At 39.4% G+C, this 22,684-nt stretch overlaps 1 protein-coding gene across 14 annotated transcripts in view; it reads right to left on the bottom strand.

Annotated features, from left to right (window-relative positions):
- The window catches only part of LOC118904077 (muscular LMNA interacting protein), a 275,275-nt gene that overhangs the window by 130,078 nt on the left and 122,513 nt on the right, over positions 1–22,684 (bottom strand). For 12 of the 14 annotated variants that reach the window (XM_036869793.1, XM_036869795.1, XM_036869801.1 and 9 more), the window contains 2 exons: positions 11,193–11,348; positions 9,142–9,534 (listed from right to left, as the gene is read on the bottom strand). The exons of 1 other annotated variant lie outside the window; for it this stretch is intronic. In XM_036869793.1, coding sequence (XP_036725688.1) covers positions 9,142–9,534; positions 11,193–11,348 — 549 coding nt within the window. The remainder of the gene's footprint in view (positions 1–9,141; positions 9,535–11,192; positions 11,349–22,684) is intronic. One more of the 14 variants, XM_036869800.1, reaches the window with a different exon arrangement.

Genomic DNA, 22,684 nt, shown 5'->3' with positions numbered 1-22,684 from the left:
CCTGTTCTAAACAACAGCCTTCAACAAAGTTAGCACTCACTAACCCCTTTCCCAGAACCTCCCTCGTTGTTTGCAACAGATGACTGAGATTCCTTTTCTCCAAGGAAAATTGCGATTACCAGAAAAATTAAATTTTTTCTAGACCTATTCTTATCCCCTTTCCTTCATTCTAAAGAAAAATAATGTCTTTTCCCTTTTTAAGAGTAAATTTCCCTCTGTGCTCTGAATCCCAGCAGCTTTTGCCTTCTCAGGGATCCCATTTCATTAACTATCCCCTGTATGCTATGTATTCATCCTTTTTCTTTTTTACTGGTTCTCTCATCCTAACATAAAGCAGAATACTTCTCATCATTAAAAAGATAATAATAACTATCATGTAGTAGACTGTAAAAATGTCCACATTTTTCTACTCTTTTCATAAGAAAGGCAAAGTCCTTTTCCTCACTCACCCTTTAACCTCACCTGACCATATGACTTGTTTTGACCAGTGGGATGTTAGCAAATGTGATACAAGACACAGTGACTTGAAAAGCACTTGTGCATTGGGGCTTACTGGCTTGCTGAGTGCAGAGCATTACCACAATGTAAATGAGCCCAGGCTAGTCCCCTGGAAGATACCAGACCATATCTCAGCTAACCAACCACCAGAGAGCTAACCAGCCAGCAGCTGACCCAGCAGCCAATTGCAGACCCGTAAGTGAACCACAGCAAAGATCAGCTGAGCCTGACCCAGAGCTGCAGAACCACCCAGTTGAACACAGCCAAGTTGTTGACCTGCAGATTTTTGAGCTAAATATATGGTTGTTCTTTGAAAACACAATTTTGGCACTGTTTGTCAAGCAACAAAATCTAACTGATAAAAACACATGCACACATATGCACCAAGATCTGTGGTGCCTGTAAATACCCTAGTTACAAGTCTATGTAGATTTCTTCTCAGTCACACCTGTCCCTACCGTCACTGTGTTGATTTCCTTACTTATTCTGGCCAACACACCCTAAAATGACTTCTCAAACAGCCACCCCCACACACACTGCCTTAATCCCCTCCTCTTAAGTACAGATGGAGACTGTGACTTGATTCTAGCTAATAGAACCTGGCAAAGGTGAAGGGATTTTGCAAATGTATTTAAGGTTCCTAATCAGGTGACTTTAACTTAATCAAATAAGAGATCCTCCTGAGTAGGCATGCCCTAATGCAATAGGGAAGAACAAATCTGACTCCATATTGGATGTGTTTCTTTTACTTTAACCTGTGTATCTATTGCTTTAGCTACAAGTTAAGAATGTTGCCTATAGCCTGAAATATGCAGGATAGCCCATTCTCAAGGCTCTAAACTTTAAAGGTGTAACACTTTTCCATTCATATAGAGATAAAAAGTTGCAGAACAGAATAACATCTGTCTTGTTGAAGGTTTATAGGAGCATTGTGACCAGACCTACAGACCTATGTGGACAGCTGCAAGAACAAAGGATTCCAACACCAAGAAGTTTGCAACAACTAACCAAACCACCTCCTCTTTTTAGATAAAAGACTGAATTCCAACTCAGGGAAGCTGGTTCCTTGGGGCACTAGTCTGCCATCTTCTTGGTCTGCTAGCTTTCCAAATAAAGTCGCTATTCCTGGCCCCAACAACTCATCTCTCAATTTATTAGCCTGACATGCGGTGAACAGTACGAGCTCGGACTTGGCAACACTAATAAAATGAGCCCTTTAAAAGAGGGTCAGAAAGCTAGAGATCAAAGTAGCAGCTTTAAGAAGCAAGTTGCCATGAATTCAACAGCCTCGAGGAAATGAATTCTGCCAATAACATGGGGGAACTTAGAGGCAAACCCTTCCCTTAGGAGATCTTCCAGGTGAGATGAACTTGACATCTTGATTTCAAACTTGTGAGACCTAGCTCAGCTGCCCAGGCCTCTGATCTTAAAAACCGTGGAGAAAATAAATAGGTGTTTTTTTTTAAGCCACTAAATTTATGGTAATCTGTTATGCAGCAATAGAAAAGTAATATACTTCCCCTGACTTCTTAACAGATTTTACCCCCTGCTCTTCTGCAGAAACTGTTATCACCAATGTCTACAATGGTTTATTTTTTCCTAAGCCCCACAGGCACTTGAATCCCTTATCTCTTCTGATTTCTCTACAGAATCTGACTTGCAATCTCTTCCTCCTTTTCAAAACTGTTTTATCTGTGGCCTCTATATCATCTCTCTCTCCTAGTGTATTTCCTAGTATATTTGATGAGCCCTTATCATACTCCTTCTCTTTTCCACCCTCTTCTTGTGTGTCAGTTCTTCCTTAGCTGTCCTCACTGTCTGGAATGCCTGGGCCCTGTTCGTCAGCCAAGAACACTTTTACTCATCTTTCACATTTCAGCTCAGACAACGTGAACCCATCCTGGTGATCCAGGATGATCTAGGTGTCCTCCCTCTAGACGTCCCACTGTTCCTTGAACCTGTCACCTTTCATTGTCATTATTTTCAGGTGCAACTGTTTTCCAAGCTCCTTGAAGGCAGGTACTAAGTTTTTTTAAAGTTTACTCCCCTAGCGTCTAATGTCTGGCATGTTACCTTCATGCAGGAATGAGGAAATAAAGTGTCTAGTGGGTGTAGGAACAGAAAGCCAGAGAGGAGGGTTGTGGTGTCACATCCTGACACGTCCCTCCACAGTGGCACCATCACCTCCCTCTGTGGTTGGCCCCTCTTACTCTGCTCCAGACTCTGGGCATGAGGGTGGAGAGAATGATGGTTCTTAGATCCACAGGTCCGTCTTCTCCTCACCAGCAAGACAAACATTTGAGTTCTGATACCAAAAGTCGGGAGACCCTCCTTTTAAAAGTCTTCCTCACCCTTCTGCTGAAATTGTCAAAGCAACTTGATTTTCCATAAATGTACTTCCTCTGCCCCTCGGGCTATTGGTGCAATTGATCTCAACCAGAAGAAGCAACCAACCACCAGCGAGGCATCACAGGGATTCTGCCAGCATCAGAGCAGAGCCAGGGTCCCCCACTGAGTCAGAGGAACTCTCTTTGGTGTGTCCAGTGTCACTCACCATGGACGGTGACAACGTAGGTTAAATGGGTGGAATAGGATGGAATCGTATACTCACCCTAAACAAGAAAGGAAATGGGGAGTTGGCAATGGGAAGAGTGCTAGATAAAGGTTGTTAAAGCAATAAAATCAGTTGGTCAGGGGTATGTATATCAATTAAAAGAATGAGGGCCTCTACATTTTTAATCATCTCAACTGCCTCAAGGCAATTATACTATCGAGCGAGCCCAGCCAGAATCTGCGTTACTACTTGGATGACCTCCCACCTGCTATGCAAGGCAGACTCCTGTATTGTTTTCTTTGCTGCCGGGCCCCATGTAGCTCTGCTCTGCATGCAGTTAGAAAGTCATCCTGTTGATGGGCATGTACAAATGACTTCCTTGCATTTCAATAGAAACATGCCATTTTTCAGGAACCTGTGTCTCCAAGCTAGTCTTCTCAGCAGTTAGCAGAACTAACATGGAAGTTTAACCTCCCAGCTTTTTTCAGAGTCTTCAACCTCTAAATCCCTAGGCCAAAAGCTATGAACAATGTGTTTTAACAGGCAAAATACAAAACAACAGCCAAGCTATGAGGCTGGAATCCTAGGCTGTCTTCCCTCCTCTAATATAATTTTTCTCTGCTGTAAATTAAGAGAGTTATGTAATGATGTCTGTTCCCTATTTATATGACAGGGTCATGGGAAAAGGAGAATCATTCATTCATTCATTCATCAGATACTTTCTTAGTACCTATAGTGTCCCAGGCATTGGAGTTAGGTGATGGGGACAGAAGGCGAGAAGATTTTTTGCCGTCACAGGGCTCACAAATCTACTGGTGTAAGAGAGACATATAAAGGCTATTCTGATACAATGTGCTGGTATGAATAGGGTATTTCACTATAAAACAAAGGCCCACGACTATAAGAAAAGTTTCTATGTCTGATGCCCTGTCCAAATAATTTGTTGCAATCTCTTTTCCATGGATCCCTAAAATCTAGTTTCTTAATTAATATGTGTGCCAATGTCCAAATTTCCCAGAATTTTTTGTAAGAACCTCCTCTATTTGGCCACCGCTAGTTCTACTGATCTTATTTTTCATGTCCTTTCTTCCGTTCTGACATCCAAGCTATGTTTGAACCAATATATAAAATGTTTCCCTCCTCCCATGTTCCTTACCCTGTGCCCCCAAACATGCTGCCATTTCCAACTTTATAAACACAGTGACTCCTTCCTGAGAACACTTGTGGGCCAGGAACTGTTCTAGGCCATATATTTAATCTCATTTAATCTTCACAAGGAAGGTTGCTGGCATCACCCCATTCTACAAATGAGGACACTAAAGTTTACGACCTCAAGTAACTGCCCAGAGGAGTGTGACCATAAGTTGCCAGTCTCATTTTTGCTTTTTCATACCATCTCTCTAATGTGTGACCTCCCTTTCACTACTTATCCATTTCTCAACTTGATTTCTGCCCCATCACCCCACTCACACTGTTCCCATCAAGGTCACCAAATGACCTCCTAAGTCCTATGTTTAATGGACTTTGAAGGCCCTACTTTATTTGGCTTTGTTTTGTATTTTATTTTGACTTGTATTAAATTTATAATATTTTCTATTGTGTTATATATTATATTATTTTCATAAATCATATGATAGAATAATATTTTAGTAGAAGGTGCCGGTCTGCTCTTCCGGAGCAGAGCTGGTCAGATGCCGGACAACCTCATCCCCTCTCCCAGAGGAGGAGGAGCCCAGAGGAGGTGTGTGTCCAAGCAGGTAACGGGGCCAGACTCTGGGTTCTAACCTGGGAGAGCAGGAGGGCTGCCATATCCCAAATTGAGATGGCAGCCAGGTCAGACCCTGATTCCCTAGCCCCATCCCTACACATCTGGTTCTAATAATAATCATGCAGGAGAGGGTCCCCTCCCTTCCTTGCAGGGGACACACCTCCCTGCAGGGACCCCTAGTGCTTCACCTCCAACTCTATCAGCAAAAGGCCTTTGATCCTTCCCTTCCCTTTGATCTTGGCCTCTTGATCTCCTAGCTTCTAATCTTCTCTAAATCAAGCAGCAGCATATATTAACCTGGCTGTCCCACTTGGCAGAATTACTTGTTGCAGGACAGTAAAAAAATCTGTCAAGGGAGCTAGAAAATATGAAAGTAGAATGTTGGAGAGGAAAGCTGCATTCTCCAGGAAGCCTCCCGGCATAAAAGGGGGAGAACCATGTGATTCCTATGTGATAATTCCATGTTCATTCTCAAAACATGTCATGCTGCCAGAATGTTCTTTCACGGTTGGTATTTTGTATTCCCGAACGGATATGATTGATCTCAGATTCATTTGAGTTTTAGAAAGAAAACATTACTGAGCTACGTTTAAATTATTGATTAATTAATGTTTATATATTTTATGTATTTGGCCTCATTTATAAACTATTTTTTAGTCGAAATTCTCTTTAGCTTTCCCTGCATGAAACCCCTCTCTCCAACTTCTTTGGTCCCCTCTCAGCCTCCTTCTTTGGCTTCTCATCTTTCACTGGTACTTTATACTTGACTGTGTCCTGCGTTGTATCTTGTGTCTTCCTGTTTTGCATGATTTCCATGAGTAAACAGCTCCATTCTAATAGTTTCAGCTCATATAGGAAATACTTCCAGTCTCCCATCTCCCTCCTATGTCCAGATTCATATTTCCAGCTTCTTTCTTGATAGCATTGCATTCTGCCACCAGGCATCTCAAACTCAACATTAGATATCCCATCTCTTCTTATCCCTTCCCAAGACCTGTTATTCTTTCCTCAGTTAATGCCAACATTCATTCAATTTCCTTGGTTATAAATTTCATTCATCACTGATTTTTTTTTCCATATGTTGTCAATGAACAAATCCAGTTCATTCTACCCTACACAGTCCCTCTTTTTATTCCCACAGTCACTGTTTTAGCTCCAGGCTTTATTGTAGGTCTTTCAGACAAATCATTCTGTTTTTATATGTGTATATTCACCTCTCTTTTAAGTCTAATACTATCCCTAGGAAAGTCAATTCTTAGCCATCTACACCAAAGTTCAAGACATTAACATTCAAAAACATTACTCTTTTCTTTCTGAATTTTATTTGAAAGGCTTTTGATTCAACTGCTTATATTATACAGTCTTTTTAATTTTGACTTACGCTTTAAAATTTTAAATTCTTTAATGATCTTTAACATAACGTACTTTTGCATAAACATGCCACCTCAGCAAAAGTATTTGGAACACAAAATACACTCAACCCAATATTTGTACTGACTTTGTTCAAGATAATATAGTAACCACTATAGAGAAAAAAGTGTTTAATAAAAATGGGTTTAACATGGACCTTACCTCTAAAAACTTTACAATCTGCTAGGTGAGATAAGGCATGAACCTAAATAGTTATAATACATGCTGGAATAGAATAATTGTTATAGAAGATGTACAGAAAAAGCTACCAGAATTATATTGAGGGAGAGTTTGCTTTCACTGAAGGAACCAAAGCAGGCTTCATGAAGGAGTCAATATCTGAGCAAGGACTTCAAAGATGTGAACTTTTAAATATTTATGCTTTTCATACACCTTATTGAACCTCATGTATATGTAAGACACTCTACTAAGTGCTAGAGGTACAAAAATGAACAAGGGACAGACCTTGACTTCAAATAGTTCTCAGTCTAGTGAGGAAGAAAGATAAAATCCATCATTATAATCAGGTGAAAAGGAGTTATATTGGAGATTTTCTAAAAAGACTACAAACTACAAGGAAAATGACAAAGATATAGGAGAGAAACTAACTCCTCTTCAAAGGGAATGTCTCTAGGAAAAGGTACTGCTTGGGCTGAGCTTAGAGCATCAAGTAGCCATGGCCACATGAAGATGGGCTGAGAAGAGAGAAGAATCACACACAGAGGAATCAAGGACCAGGGATGCAAAGGTATGACATGTATACTTTGATGACAGTTCAGGAGAGCTGACGAATAGAAGTACCAGATGTGGAAAGAAAATGACATCTAGGCTAGGGTATAGGAAGGTTAAAGGTCAGACTAGGAGCTAAGTAAATTTTTTTTAGGAATAGCTTCATAAATTATTCCTGACTAACTGATAGTGATAATATATAGACAATTCTGTACACGGATTCATTTTTACCAGGTGGATCAGAAATACACTTAATTAACTGCATTTCTGATTGAAAAGCTGATGTTGTTGGCATCAGGTAATCCAATCATGGGATAATCTTTGGGCTTTTTACATTAAGCTTCGACTACTGACTATATTAACTTCTCAGAGTGCCTTCTTTAATGCTCTGGCCGTTTCTGTTTAGCTTACATTTAACAGTCATCTCATTTTCACTTTTTTTTTTTTTTTGTTTATTTCATGATGACCTACTATTCATCACTCAAATGGATTACTATAGGAAATGGAATCCGGAACAATGGTTATTCCCAAACATTTCAGGACCCAGTTTTCCTCCATCTACAGTAATCATAATGCTCATCCACCACTAATGAATTAGGCTGAGCTTTGCCTTTTCATTTGGAGCTTTGATAACATGAACTATAACCTACTTCTAACTGATTTTGGCAAAAAGATCCCAAATGTGTGTTTTGTCTCTGGTTTGCCCTCTATATATTTGGTCACATGAAAACAAAATAAATGACAAACTCAGCAGAAGAAATCTATCAGTTGAGGAAAAGAGTAAATTGAAAAGCCAAACATTGCTTCATTAAGAATATTTTTCTTTACTTATATTTGGTATCACCATGTCTACATGTTCTTCAAAGGCCACGTTAAACTACCCTCCACACACTATGGAAACTTTCACATTGCCAACTTGCTTATTTCGTCATCTTTCCTAAGGCAAGAAAGAAATGTTTAAGCCTACCACCACTTACTGAGAATATGTTTAATTATATGATTAGAATATTCCAAATAACTAGCTGAGAATAAATTTCAAGGAGAAATAAATGTTTTAGTCCAATAGACCTGGGTGGTGCTACCCCAGTGAGAGTCTTCTATCACCAAAAGACAGCATGAGGATACTGGATGCTTGAAGGTGACATAAATACATCATCAGGAAGTCAGTGAAGGCTGTATAAATAAAGATGAGGTGGCACCAAAGATAAGATGCCTACGCTACAGTTTTGTGTAGGTCCTGGTAGTACCAAAAGTCCAACTCAACAATAAAAATGTTCTCCCAACTACTTTGGTATGCTTGCAAGTGCCTGGTCTAGCAGATTCTAAATAGGACATCTTGGTATTGACTCATACTCATTGTCACGGGGAGCACCCATTATTTACTCCCAAAGCCAAGCCAGTCTCTGCATTCCTGACATTCTATGCCTTGTCAAAGGCATCTGATAACTTCATGACAACAAATAGCTAGTCATCCTATCTTTTTCCCTTCAAAATCCCTCCCTCTTCACCCCCTTTCTTTCCTGCCATCACAGCTATGAGTGTTCTCCTACTGTATCAAAGCATTGACACCTTAAAGGAACCATTCAATCTTGCTGCTAAGCTTTGGGGTGAGATCTTCTCCCCAATTCTCTGAGGCCAGTCCTGCTTCTGGTGGTTTCCAGGAATACAGTCAATATTTCCCTGAAGTCACACAGGAGGAAATGATTTTCCTTACACACTCTTAATTCCTTTTACTACTCTTTTACTAGTTTAAAAGTAAAGTGTCTACATCCAGTTGATGTATTTTTGCTGGATCTTTCTCATCTCTGAAATGTGCTTCTTCATGCACCCAGCCCACCAAGAACTGTCTCCTAAGAAATTCCCTTTACTGACCTTCTCCAAGAATTTTCAGAAGGAAGAGTTAATATTCCCCCAAATCCACTCTAGCTAAGTGTTTTACATATTCTCTTCAGCCAGTTCACAGCATAATTGTATATAATCCTTATCATCTTATGAAATTTATTTCTTATGAATTTATTATCTGTATTTACACTGTGACGGTTTATGATCTTGGGATTTTAGTTTTTTAATATCTCTTTCCTTGAGAGTTTTGTACACCTTGATGCCTTGAATAAATAGGAAGGCCTTTGCAGACAAGGGGTATGAAACTTTTTTTTTTTTAATGACAAGAAGAAAAACCTACCGGCCCATGTTTTTGCTGAGGAGCCATCCCATGAGGCATTTCAGGATGTGACGGAACCTGGAGGTCTGCCCCCCGAGTTTTGGGGCGTACCACATCAGAGACCAGACTGGAGGAGATTGCTAGAGACGTGGGCCGAGCAGCTGTTGTGCCCATCCCCCCTGGGGGGCCTTGTTCACCTTTTCTGCTTGGAGCTTCATCTTCCCCCTCAGAGTCCACAATAAAGACATATTCAGCTTTGAAGAGGTCACTTTGCTGCATTCCTTGAGGTTCGTTTGCTTTAAGTCCCCTTCCTTGGGAAGCCTTGTCCTCGACCTCTAAAGGATAAGTCAATGTTCCTCGGTCTCTCTCCCGTTGGCTCCCAACATTCAAGGTCAAGTACTCATTGGAATCAGACTGCAATAAATGTAGAGACATAAAAGCATTGATGTTGCTTTGGTAAATGCTTCTTTTTTGCATGTACTCTTTCTTAAAACCTTAATCTGCTTATAACCTCCAAGGACAAAAGTTTTTACAAATATATCTAAAAATCAGGTTGGCATAGAAGAGATTGGGTTGAAGCTAATGGTTTACTTTTACTAACCCACTTGTTTGTCCTGGTCCTAGCCCAAACAGTTTAGGGCTCAGAATCAAAGTCAGCAAAACCTGCTTTCAAATAAATCCTTATATGACTTTTTAAAAAGAGAGGAAGAGAGCAATGTTTTCCATAAAGACATTCACAAAACAAATGGGGATTTGTCATGGGTTTAATTAATGGTCAAGCAAAACTTGTGGCTGTGTAGATACCATTGCCATCTGCAAATGAATATCCTTATCTTTGGAGGCTTCAGAGATCTGCAACCAAGATTGATTCATACATCTATAGTCCCACACTCATAGCACCTAATCACAAAGGATCCCATGAATATATTATGTGTACTTGAGTACTGTTAGGGAGAAATTTCCCAGGAGGGCTTTATGTAGCATTCAGAATTTCTCTGAAATAATTTGGTCCCAACAGTCTTTGAAATAAGATGACATTGTAAGTCCCAGGTTATATATTACTACTTGCTAGATAAGATGTTTTCATATAGACAACGAGAATCAGATAATTTTATCTCCTACAAGTTGGCTCAAAAATACCACAACGTTCCCCCAGTCACATTTTATTTATAATAAGATAGTATTAAAATACATTATAAAGAAAAAGTTTTTTTACCCAAAATGTCACTATTTAACAAAAGTCATTTTTAGGTTTTTGTTTGTTTTAATTTCTTTTTCAGTCTTGGTCTCTCTTTAGATAGGTATAATCAGGGTATAAATACGACTTTATAATCTATTGTATCACTTAATAGTGTAAGATTAACATGTTCCATGAAATTACATAACCATTATAATTATAACTTCATCAAGGTGATGTATTATCATATGCTTAGCTTTTCTCTAATTGTTAGATATTAGGCTCCTTTTATTTTTCTCTAATTATTTTCCTATATAACACTTTTTTTCCTCTGTACTATTTCTCTGAGATGCATTTCTAAGAGTTTAAACATTAAAAAGTTATAAACAGTTGTATGACTCTGGATAAGGGTTTTCCACCAAAACCGTACAAATTCACAAAACTAGCAGCAAAGTGTGAGCATGCCAACATATCCACAATTGCCCCAAATTCAGATATTACACTTTTTTAATGTTGCTAATCTGTTACACGTAAAATAACACCTCTCTCTTTTATCTAGTATTCTTTAAAGATAAATTTAAGCTTTGTAAAAATTTTATTTTTATTATTTTAAGATACACTTGGGAGGGGAGGTGCCAGGAGGCCGAATATATTACATGAACAGCAAACAAAAGGATGTCAAGTCAAAAGGGTTGAGAATAATGTATTGGAGAGAACCTGAGATTTGATAACACTGAAGTTCCTATTACATAGTTATATTTTTAGCCAATCTTAGATTTCCCAGTTATCTCACTTTAAGCAGAGAAAATAAACATCCATACAAATTTACAAGTCATTATGATGGATAATTTAATGTTAATTGCTTGATATAAAAAATAGTAAAAAATAATCCTACCCTATTTACAGTTTCTGGAGTCTTATCACTTGGTTCCTCAGGAATTTTAACAATGAATTTAGAAGTGTCACCCAACTGGGAGTGGGTTGGTAGTCTTCTCACAGTGGGGACAAATGTGAAGATCAGAGGTTTGGCTTCAGAATCACCAGAAGAGACCTATGAGACATGTAATAAATTAGACTTTCAGTCTTATCAAAGGTTTATTTTGACTTTATTCTGTATATATTATATTTATCTCATTTATTTTGATAAATTGCCTATTGTCCTATGATCATGTGTATGGTTGGCAAAGAGAACATCTATTAAAATATTCATAGTGTATCCGATCCTTTTTTTGTGAAAATATTTATCGGAGAAAAAAATACAACCCAAGGAAGATCCTACTGTAGGACATGGCAACAGAAGAGCAGGTTGGCAAGTTGAGCTGCTGGAATGTTGCAAGTTAACATGGATAAAAGTTAATCTCAAAACAGACCAGATGCTGTGTTTGTGATGACCCCACAGAGGTCAAGGACTTTTATCCATTTAACCCTGGGTTAGCAGGTTCAGTGTGATTCATAATCACCAAACATGCGTGAAACTTCTGACATATATCATTAATGAGAATGCTAAAATGTGAATTGAAAATTGAAAGTTTACTTTTCTAGCTGCCAGGATACCAATGCCTCTTCTCGAGGATATACCTTCTCTTTCATTCATTCTTTATTTATTCAAAAACCATTTTGTTAAGTATTTGCTGTGTGGCAGGTACTCAGGAGCTAGAGATACAACAGCATATAAGAAACAGCCAATAGACCAGTCACAAGTAGGAAAAGCATATGCACAGAATAGGAAGGGAAAAGCGATAAGGGACGCCTACCCAGTCTGGGAAGCTCCATAAAAGGCAGCATCTGGAATTTAAGTCCTAGTGAAGAGGAAGATAAGGGTCTTCCAGGCTGAGGAAACCAGCTGAGTGAAGGCATGGAAAGCAACACTGGGTGTGAATCAAGCTTGAGTTCTGTCCTATTGACACTGAGAACCAAGTGTTGTAGATTGGGAATGAGATCGTCACATTAGAATGTCAGGTAGGTAATGCTGGTTTTATAAGACCCAAGGCTAGAGATCAGGACAGAAAGCCAAGAGTAATAGATGGAGGACTAAATGGAATGGCAGAAAGAGAAGATGGTACTGGAGATTTCTCTTTTCAGACGTTTGGGTGAGAAGTAGGATGAGAGATGGAGAGTAGTTAGAAAGGAAAGTCCAGTCAAAGAGGTGCCCTTGTTGGTCTGTAACAGGATAGACGTGAAGATGTCTGTAGACTCGGGGAAGGAACCAGTAAGAAGGAAAGTGGAGCAAAGTCCTGGAGGAAGCAGGCAGAAAAAGCTAAAGCAACAACAGAAAGAACATGGCCTCCTCTGAGAAGGGAGAAAATTAATGGAAATACAGAAAAGCTCTGACTGTGGGTCAGTGAGAGAAGTTGGAAGGTGAGGGGACTCATTTTGTACATAATCCATGTTCATGATGCGATCAGCCCCATCTAGTCAGAGTGAAACTGCCACGCTGCCACCTCCATGCCTCTGTCACGAGAAATGTAATAACCCTGGCAGGAACCCCCAGGCTCCTCTCCCTTCAGGTCGTGCCACCCTTGTGTGTCTTATCTCAACATGCCCTTTAAACCCGATCACATCAGCTGCATTAGAAACCCAGCCATCCCTGTATCCCTGTGTGCAATGCACACCTCTAGTTTTGTTCCCTTCTTGTACCTGTAACCGAGAAGGACCCTCTGAGGCCTTCCCAGAATAGATCCTCACCCATGTCGTTCACCTGCTTTTCGCCTGTAGAAAAACTTTAGTCAAAGAATAAATTTAATCAGAGAAGTGAGAAAAGGCAGAAAGAAAGGAAAACAGTCAAGCAAGACAAAATAATAATACTTTAGCCATTAAACAAAGTCAAGGACCTTTAGTTCTTCCTCAAGGACTACGGATAATATTCTGAGCCATGTCCTTTGAGCTGTTTTGCAGATACTGAAACCCCCACCTGGTGGAGGAAGTTAACTGTTTGCTGCCCACAAGCACTTAGACCCCCACACCGGTTAGAACCAGAAGGCTGATGATGCTGACTCCTAATTACCTCACCACCAACCAATCAGAAGAATGTCCATGAGCTGACCACACCCTGTTCCTTGAACATTATAAGACTCTTCACTACCCCCTCTAGGGCGGGACACACAGTTTTGCAGGCATTAGCCAACAGTGGCCCCCTTTGCCTGGCAAAGCAATAAAAGCTAGTCTTTTCTACTTCACCCAAAACTCTATCTCTGAGTTTCTATTCAGCACTGGTGAACAGAGACTGAATTTCAGCAACATACCATGATCCAACTCTTAGAAAGTTTTCACCATACACTTTCTGGAATTCAGGCAGTTGTCACACATCCCTCCACATCCTTAACCTCTTCTCTACATGTTCTGACTCTAACTAAACCATGGTTCCTGCTGAAGGACTCTGCTTCCTGAGAAGCTCTCTGTTTCCTTTCACACTGGGTGACCCACCAGAAGTAGACTAGATATCCTCTGTGCACTCTTTTCTGCTTCCAGACCATTCTTCTTCCCTCTTACCTACAAACTTCCAGGTTTGAAGCTCCTGCCATCCACAAGTCTACACCATTCACTACCTCTTCTTGTTACAGCCATCTGCCCACCCCCAAGTCAAACCCTTCTTTCTTTGAAGATTTACTTCTGGGGTTAACACCACACTTTTTATAATACCCAATATGATATCCCATGGGTAATTTTTCTAATAGCGTGTTTCACTGACCTCTACTCTTCCTTGCCCTTCACATCCTTAGCAACAACCAGTAGCCACAACACCACCATAATTTCAGGGTTTTCTCCTTCTCTGACCAACACTTCTTTTCTTTCCACACCATCTCTTCAATTCTGTGACTCCAACATTTCTGGGAAACCACCAAAATGAAAGTCTACTGATCCTTCCAACATTAAGTTTTCCCAGACTTCTTTTTTTTGGCCAGCCTTAATGACCAAGTTGACCACAACTCCTCCTGTGCATGCCCCTCAAATGCTTTGTCTTCTCTCACATCATCATCTACTTTGAGTAAATCATAATGGTCACTCAGTCTACCACCTACCTACTCTCCTCCTGCACCACAAGGGTAAATGTGGTCAGAGAAAAAAATCACATGACCCCGCTTGCTGGTTTCACTTCGAATTTATGACCCTGAGCCTCAAGCTGGCACTTTAAGTCTTCTCTGTAATCATACTATACAGTTCCAGAGCCCATTTACTCTCCCACTCGCTAGAAAACTCACACCTTCTCCTCTTTCTTCAAACCCCTACATCTTCTTCCTCATTCTCACTCTGAGCTGACAACTTTGTTTCCCACTTCACTGAGATAGTTGAAGCAATCCGAAGAGAACTTCCAAAACCCTCATCACCACATCTAGTCACCCACCTACATCTTTGTCCTTTTACATAGCCATCAGTCCTGCTACTACACTCCTACTAAAACCAAACCTCACTTGAATATGTTGCCTTCTACTTACTTTCATTTACTCAACAAGATTTTATTAAATGCCTACCAGATGCTAGGCTCTATTCTAGGGGTTGGTGACACAAGAGTGAACAAAAACCTCTACCCATTCTGGTGGGAGGGAGACAGGAAACCAAATAAATATGCAATAAAATAGGATTTTCAATTGCAATAAGTGCTGTGAAGACTAGTATAATAACCCATAGGAGAGAAAATGATAGATAAAACTTGGGTTGGCTGTAATCTAAAGGAAAAACTTAGAATTTCCTGAAAAATTAGATGTGAGATATAAGAGGCAGACAAGAGTCAACACAAGTACAAAATTTTTGACCTGAATAACTGAAAGAAATAAGATATTCTTCACTGAAACAGGGAAAACAAGAGGTGAAGCTGGTTTGAAAATAAAGATCAAATATGATATGACAAATATACATCCAAGTGGAAATGTGGGGATGGGAGAAAAGTTCAGAGGAAAGTCTGTGCTGGAGATAAAATTATTACAGTTGTTGACCTATACATGGTATTGAAAACCATGAGACCAGATGAAATCATCAGGAGAGTCAGCACAAATAAGAAAAGAAGAGGTCCAAGGTTGAACCATCCAGCTCTACCATTAAGTGGTCCAGTAGCTGAAGAAGAAGTAGCAAATGTGACACAGGATTTTAAGAGAAATGGAAAAGCCTGGAACATCATTGATGTAGGATGATGCAGTGGGAAAGAGGCCTGACTATAAATAAGTAAAAGGATTGACAGACTATTGTGAGGGCCCAGCCTAAATGTAAATCCGTGAATTTGTAGTAAAAGCAATTTGCTTGGCTGTTTGTTAATGTCTCCAGGAATGCTCAACTGCCTATCATAGGAACAGAGAAAGTGAATTGCAGCATTTATAGAACTGATGTTCGGAGGTGGCTCTGGCAGAAGAATGTTGTGAGTGTCAGGAAACTGAGGGTACTGATGGGAGAAGAGCAAAGGGTCAACCATGGAGTTCAATGTGGACAGGGAAGAAGAGGGACTTCAGACCAAGGGACTAGTGGTCTCTTCGGTTCAGGAATCAGATTTGAAAGCATGGTGGGTGTTTGGGAGAATGGCCCAGGGTCACAGTATGGGTTATGAGAGCTCAGGATTTAGTAGGATGGTAAAACTAGATGATTATAAGGTCTAGGCTTATAACAGGGTAGGGTTAGGGTTAGGGTTTCTAGAAACAATGCCTATTCCTTAGGGCATAAAAAATACACAGACAAACCCTTCTGAGCCAACTTTCATTTTTCAATATTATTTTCTGCCTTTAAAAATAAATGTCTATTCCCCCATGGCAGTCAGGTCGCAATTCCCAGGCTTATCATCCAAAAATAATAAATCAATGCTTTCCTTTGTAGGAAGGGACATTAGATCCCTCATGAGATTCAGGCAACCCACTAGTCTTATCAGTGATACACAATACAACACACTTTCTAGATGGATTATTTTCTAGGAAGTCTTCTTTACATGACTAATCTCATCAATATCTTGATGGGTGGAGAGGGGTTTTAATGAGGAAATCACTGAGGGTAGTTCAGATAATTTATCATAGAATTTCATTTGGGTAGGAAATAAAGATAGTCTTTTAGGAGTCAAAGAAGAGGTGAAAGTGTGACTATGTCCTCAGGTGCTATAGGCCTGCCCTCATCTCCCCACATGATGACTACAGGTCTATCTTATGTTCTATCCAGATGAAATTAAATACTGACGTATGCACTTCAGTATAAGTGCCCTGTGGTTACAAAATACATATAACCATTATTAACAGTAAGTGGCTTTGCCTTCTGAAGCATATACAGTGACCAAGATTTATTTCTCCAAAAATTTACTTCTTTACTTTAGCTTGCTACTAAAGTCTCTAAAATACAAATAGATCGTCACTACTGATACATTGTAAACTATTGACTTTTTAAAGGTTAATAGTTACAATTTTAGTGAATAAAATTGAAACAAAGTATGAATAAAAATGGATGCTTCAATGAATAAGGTGTGCTTTTAGAACATACCCTCAAAGGAATTTCTAAACATAACCACATGTTGACAATGAAAGCAACTGAAAATAAGTAAAATTGTTTCCTTCTTCTTTATTGTTATATTTTCTTACAAGAACATCCATAGCCTGCATAAAATGTCTTCACTAGGTAAGGAGAACAGTTTGTTTTTAATTTTAGTTGAGCCAACATATAATGTCATCAAGAATAACATAAAAATGGAAAATCCAACAGTACTAAAGAATTTTTATCTTCCTAGTTTACTGTCAGAGAACAAGATCAGGGATAAATTCCTATCCACACACATAACCTCAGATTAACCACAAAAAGGGCAATGGTTTGGTATTCACTTTTAAGCTGGGAGTACATTGTTAGCATGGGGCTCTTTTCATCACTTTTACCTAGCATCCTCTTATCCTACCAAGGAGGTACAGAATTCTTTGCACAAAATTTAGTTGGAAAAGGATTTGAAATTATACTAGCTACACTATACAACATTTAGATGACAAGCCCCGTGTTAGCCGGTGGACTGCTGAATCCCTTATTCAGGAAAGAAAAAGAAAAATTTTGCTGTTTACTGCATACCATAGCCCAGTTCCAATGGAGCCCAGAAATGAATTGCTATGGTGATGAAAAATCATTTTCCACACAAAGCAGAACCAGATGCATGTTAATATCATTGCATTGGTTAAATGCCAGTTAACACTTTCCATTGTCAGTGTTGTTTAAAAACACATTTTAGTTCCTATCCTTGAGAAACTAGTTTAATAATAGAAATTAGAGCTGAAAGGATGAAAAGCTTTTCCTAAGTATAGTTTCAAGTGCTCGAAACTCTGAGACTGTCACCTTCTCACCGGCCACTCGACTAATAATTTAAGAAATTGTTTTCCCCCTGTGCCATGCAGGCTCACTGTTCCTTTGCTCAGTTTCGGGCTCCAGTGCCTTCCTTTATTCTATTTCCCTAAAAGTTCTCTTCCTTCTGACGTTGACACCCACACTCACAGATGGCCACTAGCTTCTTGTTGAGAAGAGACATGACAGGGTGTCTCTCAGCACTCACACTGCGCCAAGGACTGTCCTGAGCATCTTCTTTGGTTGCCAGTAAGCAGTTTTGCCTTTATCTGCTCATCCTTTCCACTAACGGTCTATAACATTTCGTTTTGATATAGTCAAATTTATCTACACCCGGGCATCTCTCCCTCAAACCTTCTTGCAGCAAACACCACAGTGCATAGCCTTTCAAAGTTCTCAAAAGCATGAAGGAAAGACTTCCTTTTACCTGGGGTGTGGTCTGAATGCTCCCTGCTAAGATGCACGAGTTCATTTGGAAGTAATTGTTCCCGCAGTCCCTCGGAAGCCCCCGGCTTTCTGGAAGCATTGATTCATCCCATAAGGGCGTGAGCAAACCAATGAGTGAGGTGGGAAGGGAGCCACTCCCTGAAACAACACACACACTCGCAGGGAAAAAAAAGAATTCTAAAAAAGAGGTAACGAGGAATCCTCCCTGAACGAAATGGTTTTGTCAGCTCCAAAGAGTAGATTTATGTTCAGACAATTTTTAGATTTGGAACTTCAGGAGAGGTCAGATTGACTGCTGAAATGGAGCCAGTAGAAGTAAAAAAAGAATTACCACCTATATGTGTTTCCCCTTTTTTCTTTTCATGCATGTAGTCCAATTAAACATTCTGCAAAAAGAACAGAGAAGCCAGATTGTACAGCAACAAGAAGCTGATCGAAGGAGCCCCACAGCTGACAATCCCAGCAATCAGTTGGTCATACTCACTGGGAACATTTAGAGGTAAAAATACATGCAAACACTGGGTCTAAATAAAGAATGAGAAAACACACGGCGATCCCTTCAAAAATCAATAGCTTTAATTAGTGGTCCTTGGCATGTACCTAGCGAGCAATGGTACAGGAGTGTCTCTAGTGACTGAAGTTTTGCTATTAACTAAATTTGCTCTAAAATAGAGCTTGGAATCGAATATATGTCAAAACAAAATTCCATTCCAATGTTCCTGGAAGACTGAGTTTCCTGACTATAGACAAACGTCAAAGCTTTACATGTGAAATTGATTGGAGTCTTCAGCTTTCGCACTTCTATTTTCTAAGTGTTGATTTTTCTCCAAATCTGTAATATCTATATTTGTGCTTTGGTGATGAAAGATGTTGTGTCACAAGGGCTGGTTATAGACCAAAGGCTCTGGGAAGGAATGAAGGTTTTATTTTAGGGACCTAGATTATACCTCTTAACATTTTCACCATTATCAGAAGCCTGAATTCTTGGAAACATTACAAGTGAACCAATTGTCAAAAGTGATACTTTTAGCACACTGGGAAAAACTATTCCAAATAACCCAGTACTTTTCGACCTAGTAAATGATCTAAATTTTTTAATGTGAGTGCTGTGTTACATCAGAGAACAAATTATGTGCCTTCTTCTATGCTATGTATATTTATGGATATTCAAGAGACTATAATACCCTCCTGCCCTCAAAGAGCTTACAGTCCAATTGGGAATATAAAACAGGTGTACAAATACAGAGATGCAAAGCAAAAAAGAAGAGAAAAATTCCCATCCTGCAGTTCTCAAAGTTTATACATAAGCCACTTGGAGATCTTAAAATGCAGTTTCTTAAATATCCTGTGATAAACCATAATGGAAAAGAATCTGAAAAAGAATGTATTGATAGATACATGTATAACTGAATCACTTTGTTGTACAGCATAAATTAACACAATATTGTAAATCAACTATAAATAATTTTTCTTAAATGCATAAAATAATTTTTTTAAATGCAGTTTTTGATTGAGGAGATCTTGGGTATGGCCTCAGATTCAACATTTCCCACAAGCTCCCGGTGGTGCCCAGCTGCTGGTCTGTGACACTCCGAGTAGCAAAGACTTAGAGGAATTTTTGGAGGGTTGTGAGATCATGGTCACCTGGGGTAAGTAATTCAAGGATAAAGTGGCATTTGGGCTCACTTAGAAGAGTAGGGGAATAGGACCTCTGAAGGTGAGATAGAGTAGCCCTTATTTCAGGCAGAGAGAAAAGCTCAGGTGAAGGCACCTATCAGAACGGCAGTAAGCAGCAGGGGTAGCCGCAGAGCAGGGAACCAGGGAGTCAGATCACCCACTGGCTGTGGGACCTGGGGCCAAGCCCGGGTTACAGGACCTCTCGAAGGCTCAGTCCCCCACCAGCGAAATGTGGATCAGAATAGTATTTATTTCACAGGGTTCTCATGAAAATTACAATTAAATTCAGCATGTAAAGCTCTGTGTCAGGCAAATACTTAATAAATGTTACACCTGTGAGCACTATTGTTACTCAGTTTGGTAAATAACATACATGAGAATAAAGGCAAATAAGACTAGAACAGTAGGTTCAGTCTAGGTCATGAGTTTTTTTTTAATTTACCATTTTAATTATTTTTAAGTGTACAGTTTAGTGAGTAGCATTACATTTACATTGCTGTGCAACCATCACCACTATCCATCCACAGAACTTTTTTCATTTTGTCAAACTGAAACTCCGTTCCCATTAAACAATAACTCCCCATTCCTTACCCCCACCCCCAATCCCTGGTAACCACTATTCTACTTTCTACATTCAGATTCATCTCTCCTCCCCTTTGTAGATCATCAGAGATCTTGAATTAAGGTGTTTTGATGCTATTCAGTAGGGAATAGGAACAAAGATTTTATATAATTACATAAATACATGTATTGCATATATATATATATATATATATATATATATATATATATATATATATATATATATAGTCCTAATTCCTATTCCTTACTGAATAGGGGAGCCTTAACAAATCCTAGAGACCACACTCATCTCCATGATCCATCCCTTGTCAGTGGTTCAATCAGTTTATTCTAAGCAGATTCAAACAATAAGGAAGCTCTTTTCCTATATCTCATTCTGTCCTTCTCCCTCTGATCTTTTTTCTCATTCCCTCCCCCAAACATAAAGCAATATTCACACATGTTGGTACAGTCAGATTTGGGAGAGGAAATACTTCAGCCCCTATCCTTTGTCCTACTTGATTTCTTCCTTGAGTCATTTTACAATGAGGACGAATGAAATTAATCCATTATTTTGCTATTTTGTTCTGTGTCTTATTGGGAACTTTTCTGTACTCATTTTCTTTCCCTTGTTTTCTTAGTAATTGTTGGCATTATAGACTATTCCTTATATTGATAGAAGACAATTTTTACTTAACAAAAAGCAGAACAGTCATGCATTATAATAGCATGCTTCAGCCATCTGCTTAGTAACTGCATATATACTCAAAGAGCACATGTATTTAGAACAATTTCTATAGAAACCATCCTCACTGGAATAGAAAATGATGGCACCTGGTCAAAAAATAGGCTTCAGTCTTGGATGATTAAGACCAAGTGAGTTACTGACACAGGATTGGGGGTGGGAGAAGGGGAGAGTCTAGCCTCCAGTTACAACTACTTTTTTCCATAGATAAGAAGGCCATCTAGGGTCTGCCTAAGACCCTGAAGCATTTTATAAACATAAACTTTTAATGATCTCTCTCCTATTAAGGAACACAAACTGTTCTGTTGAATAATCTATTCCCAAAAGAAAGTAAAGTTTGTTAAACTTTGCAACAGACAAATATAATTCAAAATTATCTTTAAAATCTGGCATTATTGATGGCTGAAGTAGGGCATCCTTCACCCTTCTGACTAAACAGATATTACTGCAATACCTTCCAGCCAAGAGAATCTTAAAGTATTGTTTTTAAAACAAACAGTATAGAACAAGTAGTCTCTCTTCCTGACATGTAAAACAAATTTGAGGGAAAAAAAATAGACACCTCCACAAAATATTGCTAAGAAACATGTAAGTGATTAAACAGATTCAGCTGTCAAGACCACCCAGAAGTCTATTTGTCTGCTCTTATGCCTTGTGCTTAAAAAAAAAGTCAGTAGAAATTCCATTTATTCATTTTAATAAACCCCTGTTGAGTGACAGGAACTATTCTAAGCTCTAGGAGACATCAAGATAAAGACTTGGACCCCATTCTCATGAAGTCTCCTTCTCATGAAGGAGACACCTTCACAGCTACACCACTGGTGAGTGAAGTTAGAGGAGAGGGCAAGTGATGTGCTGACTCTAGGCTGCTCAGGGAAACAGCCTCAGGCCATCCCCAGGGAGCTTTCACTCAGCTTCTGCACTTAGTTTCTACACCTGGTAACCAACATCAGAGTCACTTCTCATTCTGTTTTAGCCCTGGGTGGTGTTTTTCCTCTGAAGATGGGAATCACCCAGGGTTTGGACCCCTGTTCCAGAATAATCGGTGATTGTAGGAATCATAATCACAACTCAGAATTGGCTGTATGATATTTAAATGAATCCTGACATCTCATCAAAAGTGCATGAGATCCTGTTGTAACTGAGGAATTTCAGCTTCAAGTATGCTAAGCCTGACTCTTGCCCTAGTTCCCCTTCAACTTTAACTTAGTTTACAAAAGAATAAGTTAATGATGCATATTGAAATGGAAGATTAGTTGTTCTATTTTGCTTTTACCCTTGTTCCTTATTTTTTAGAGATAACTACCAGAGACTCATGGCAAAATGATGTTCCAATCATAAGCAAGACGTGATGAAATTTTGGCACCAATGATCATGATAATCATCTCTGAAAATAGAACACTACCCTCTCCCCAGCATGTAGCTCCTTTCTCTTTTCTCTATATTATCTCCAAGCAAGACCTGGGGAGTTGGGAGTTGGTTCTTTAGGACATGAGTCCACTTTCTCCCCAGGATTGCCGGCTTCCTCAATAAAGCTATCTTTCCTTTCACCCAACACTTGTGCCTCAGTATTGGATTCTTGGGGAACAAGCAGCCAAACCTGAGTTTGGTAACACTGTCACAGTCTAAGTTTGGCCTCATCTATATTGGCATCTGTGCTGGCCTCATCTGGATTT

Source organism: Balaenoptera musculus, chromosome 11, assembly GCF_009873245.2.
Source record: "Balaenoptera musculus isolate JJ_BM4_2016_0621 chromosome 11, mBalMus1.pri.v3, whole genome shotgun sequence".
Taxonomy (NCBI): Eukaryota; Metazoa; Chordata; class Mammalia; order Artiodactyla; family Balaenopteridae; genus Balaenoptera; species Balaenoptera musculus.
This window is presented reverse-complemented; position numbering and strand designations above follow the sequence as displayed.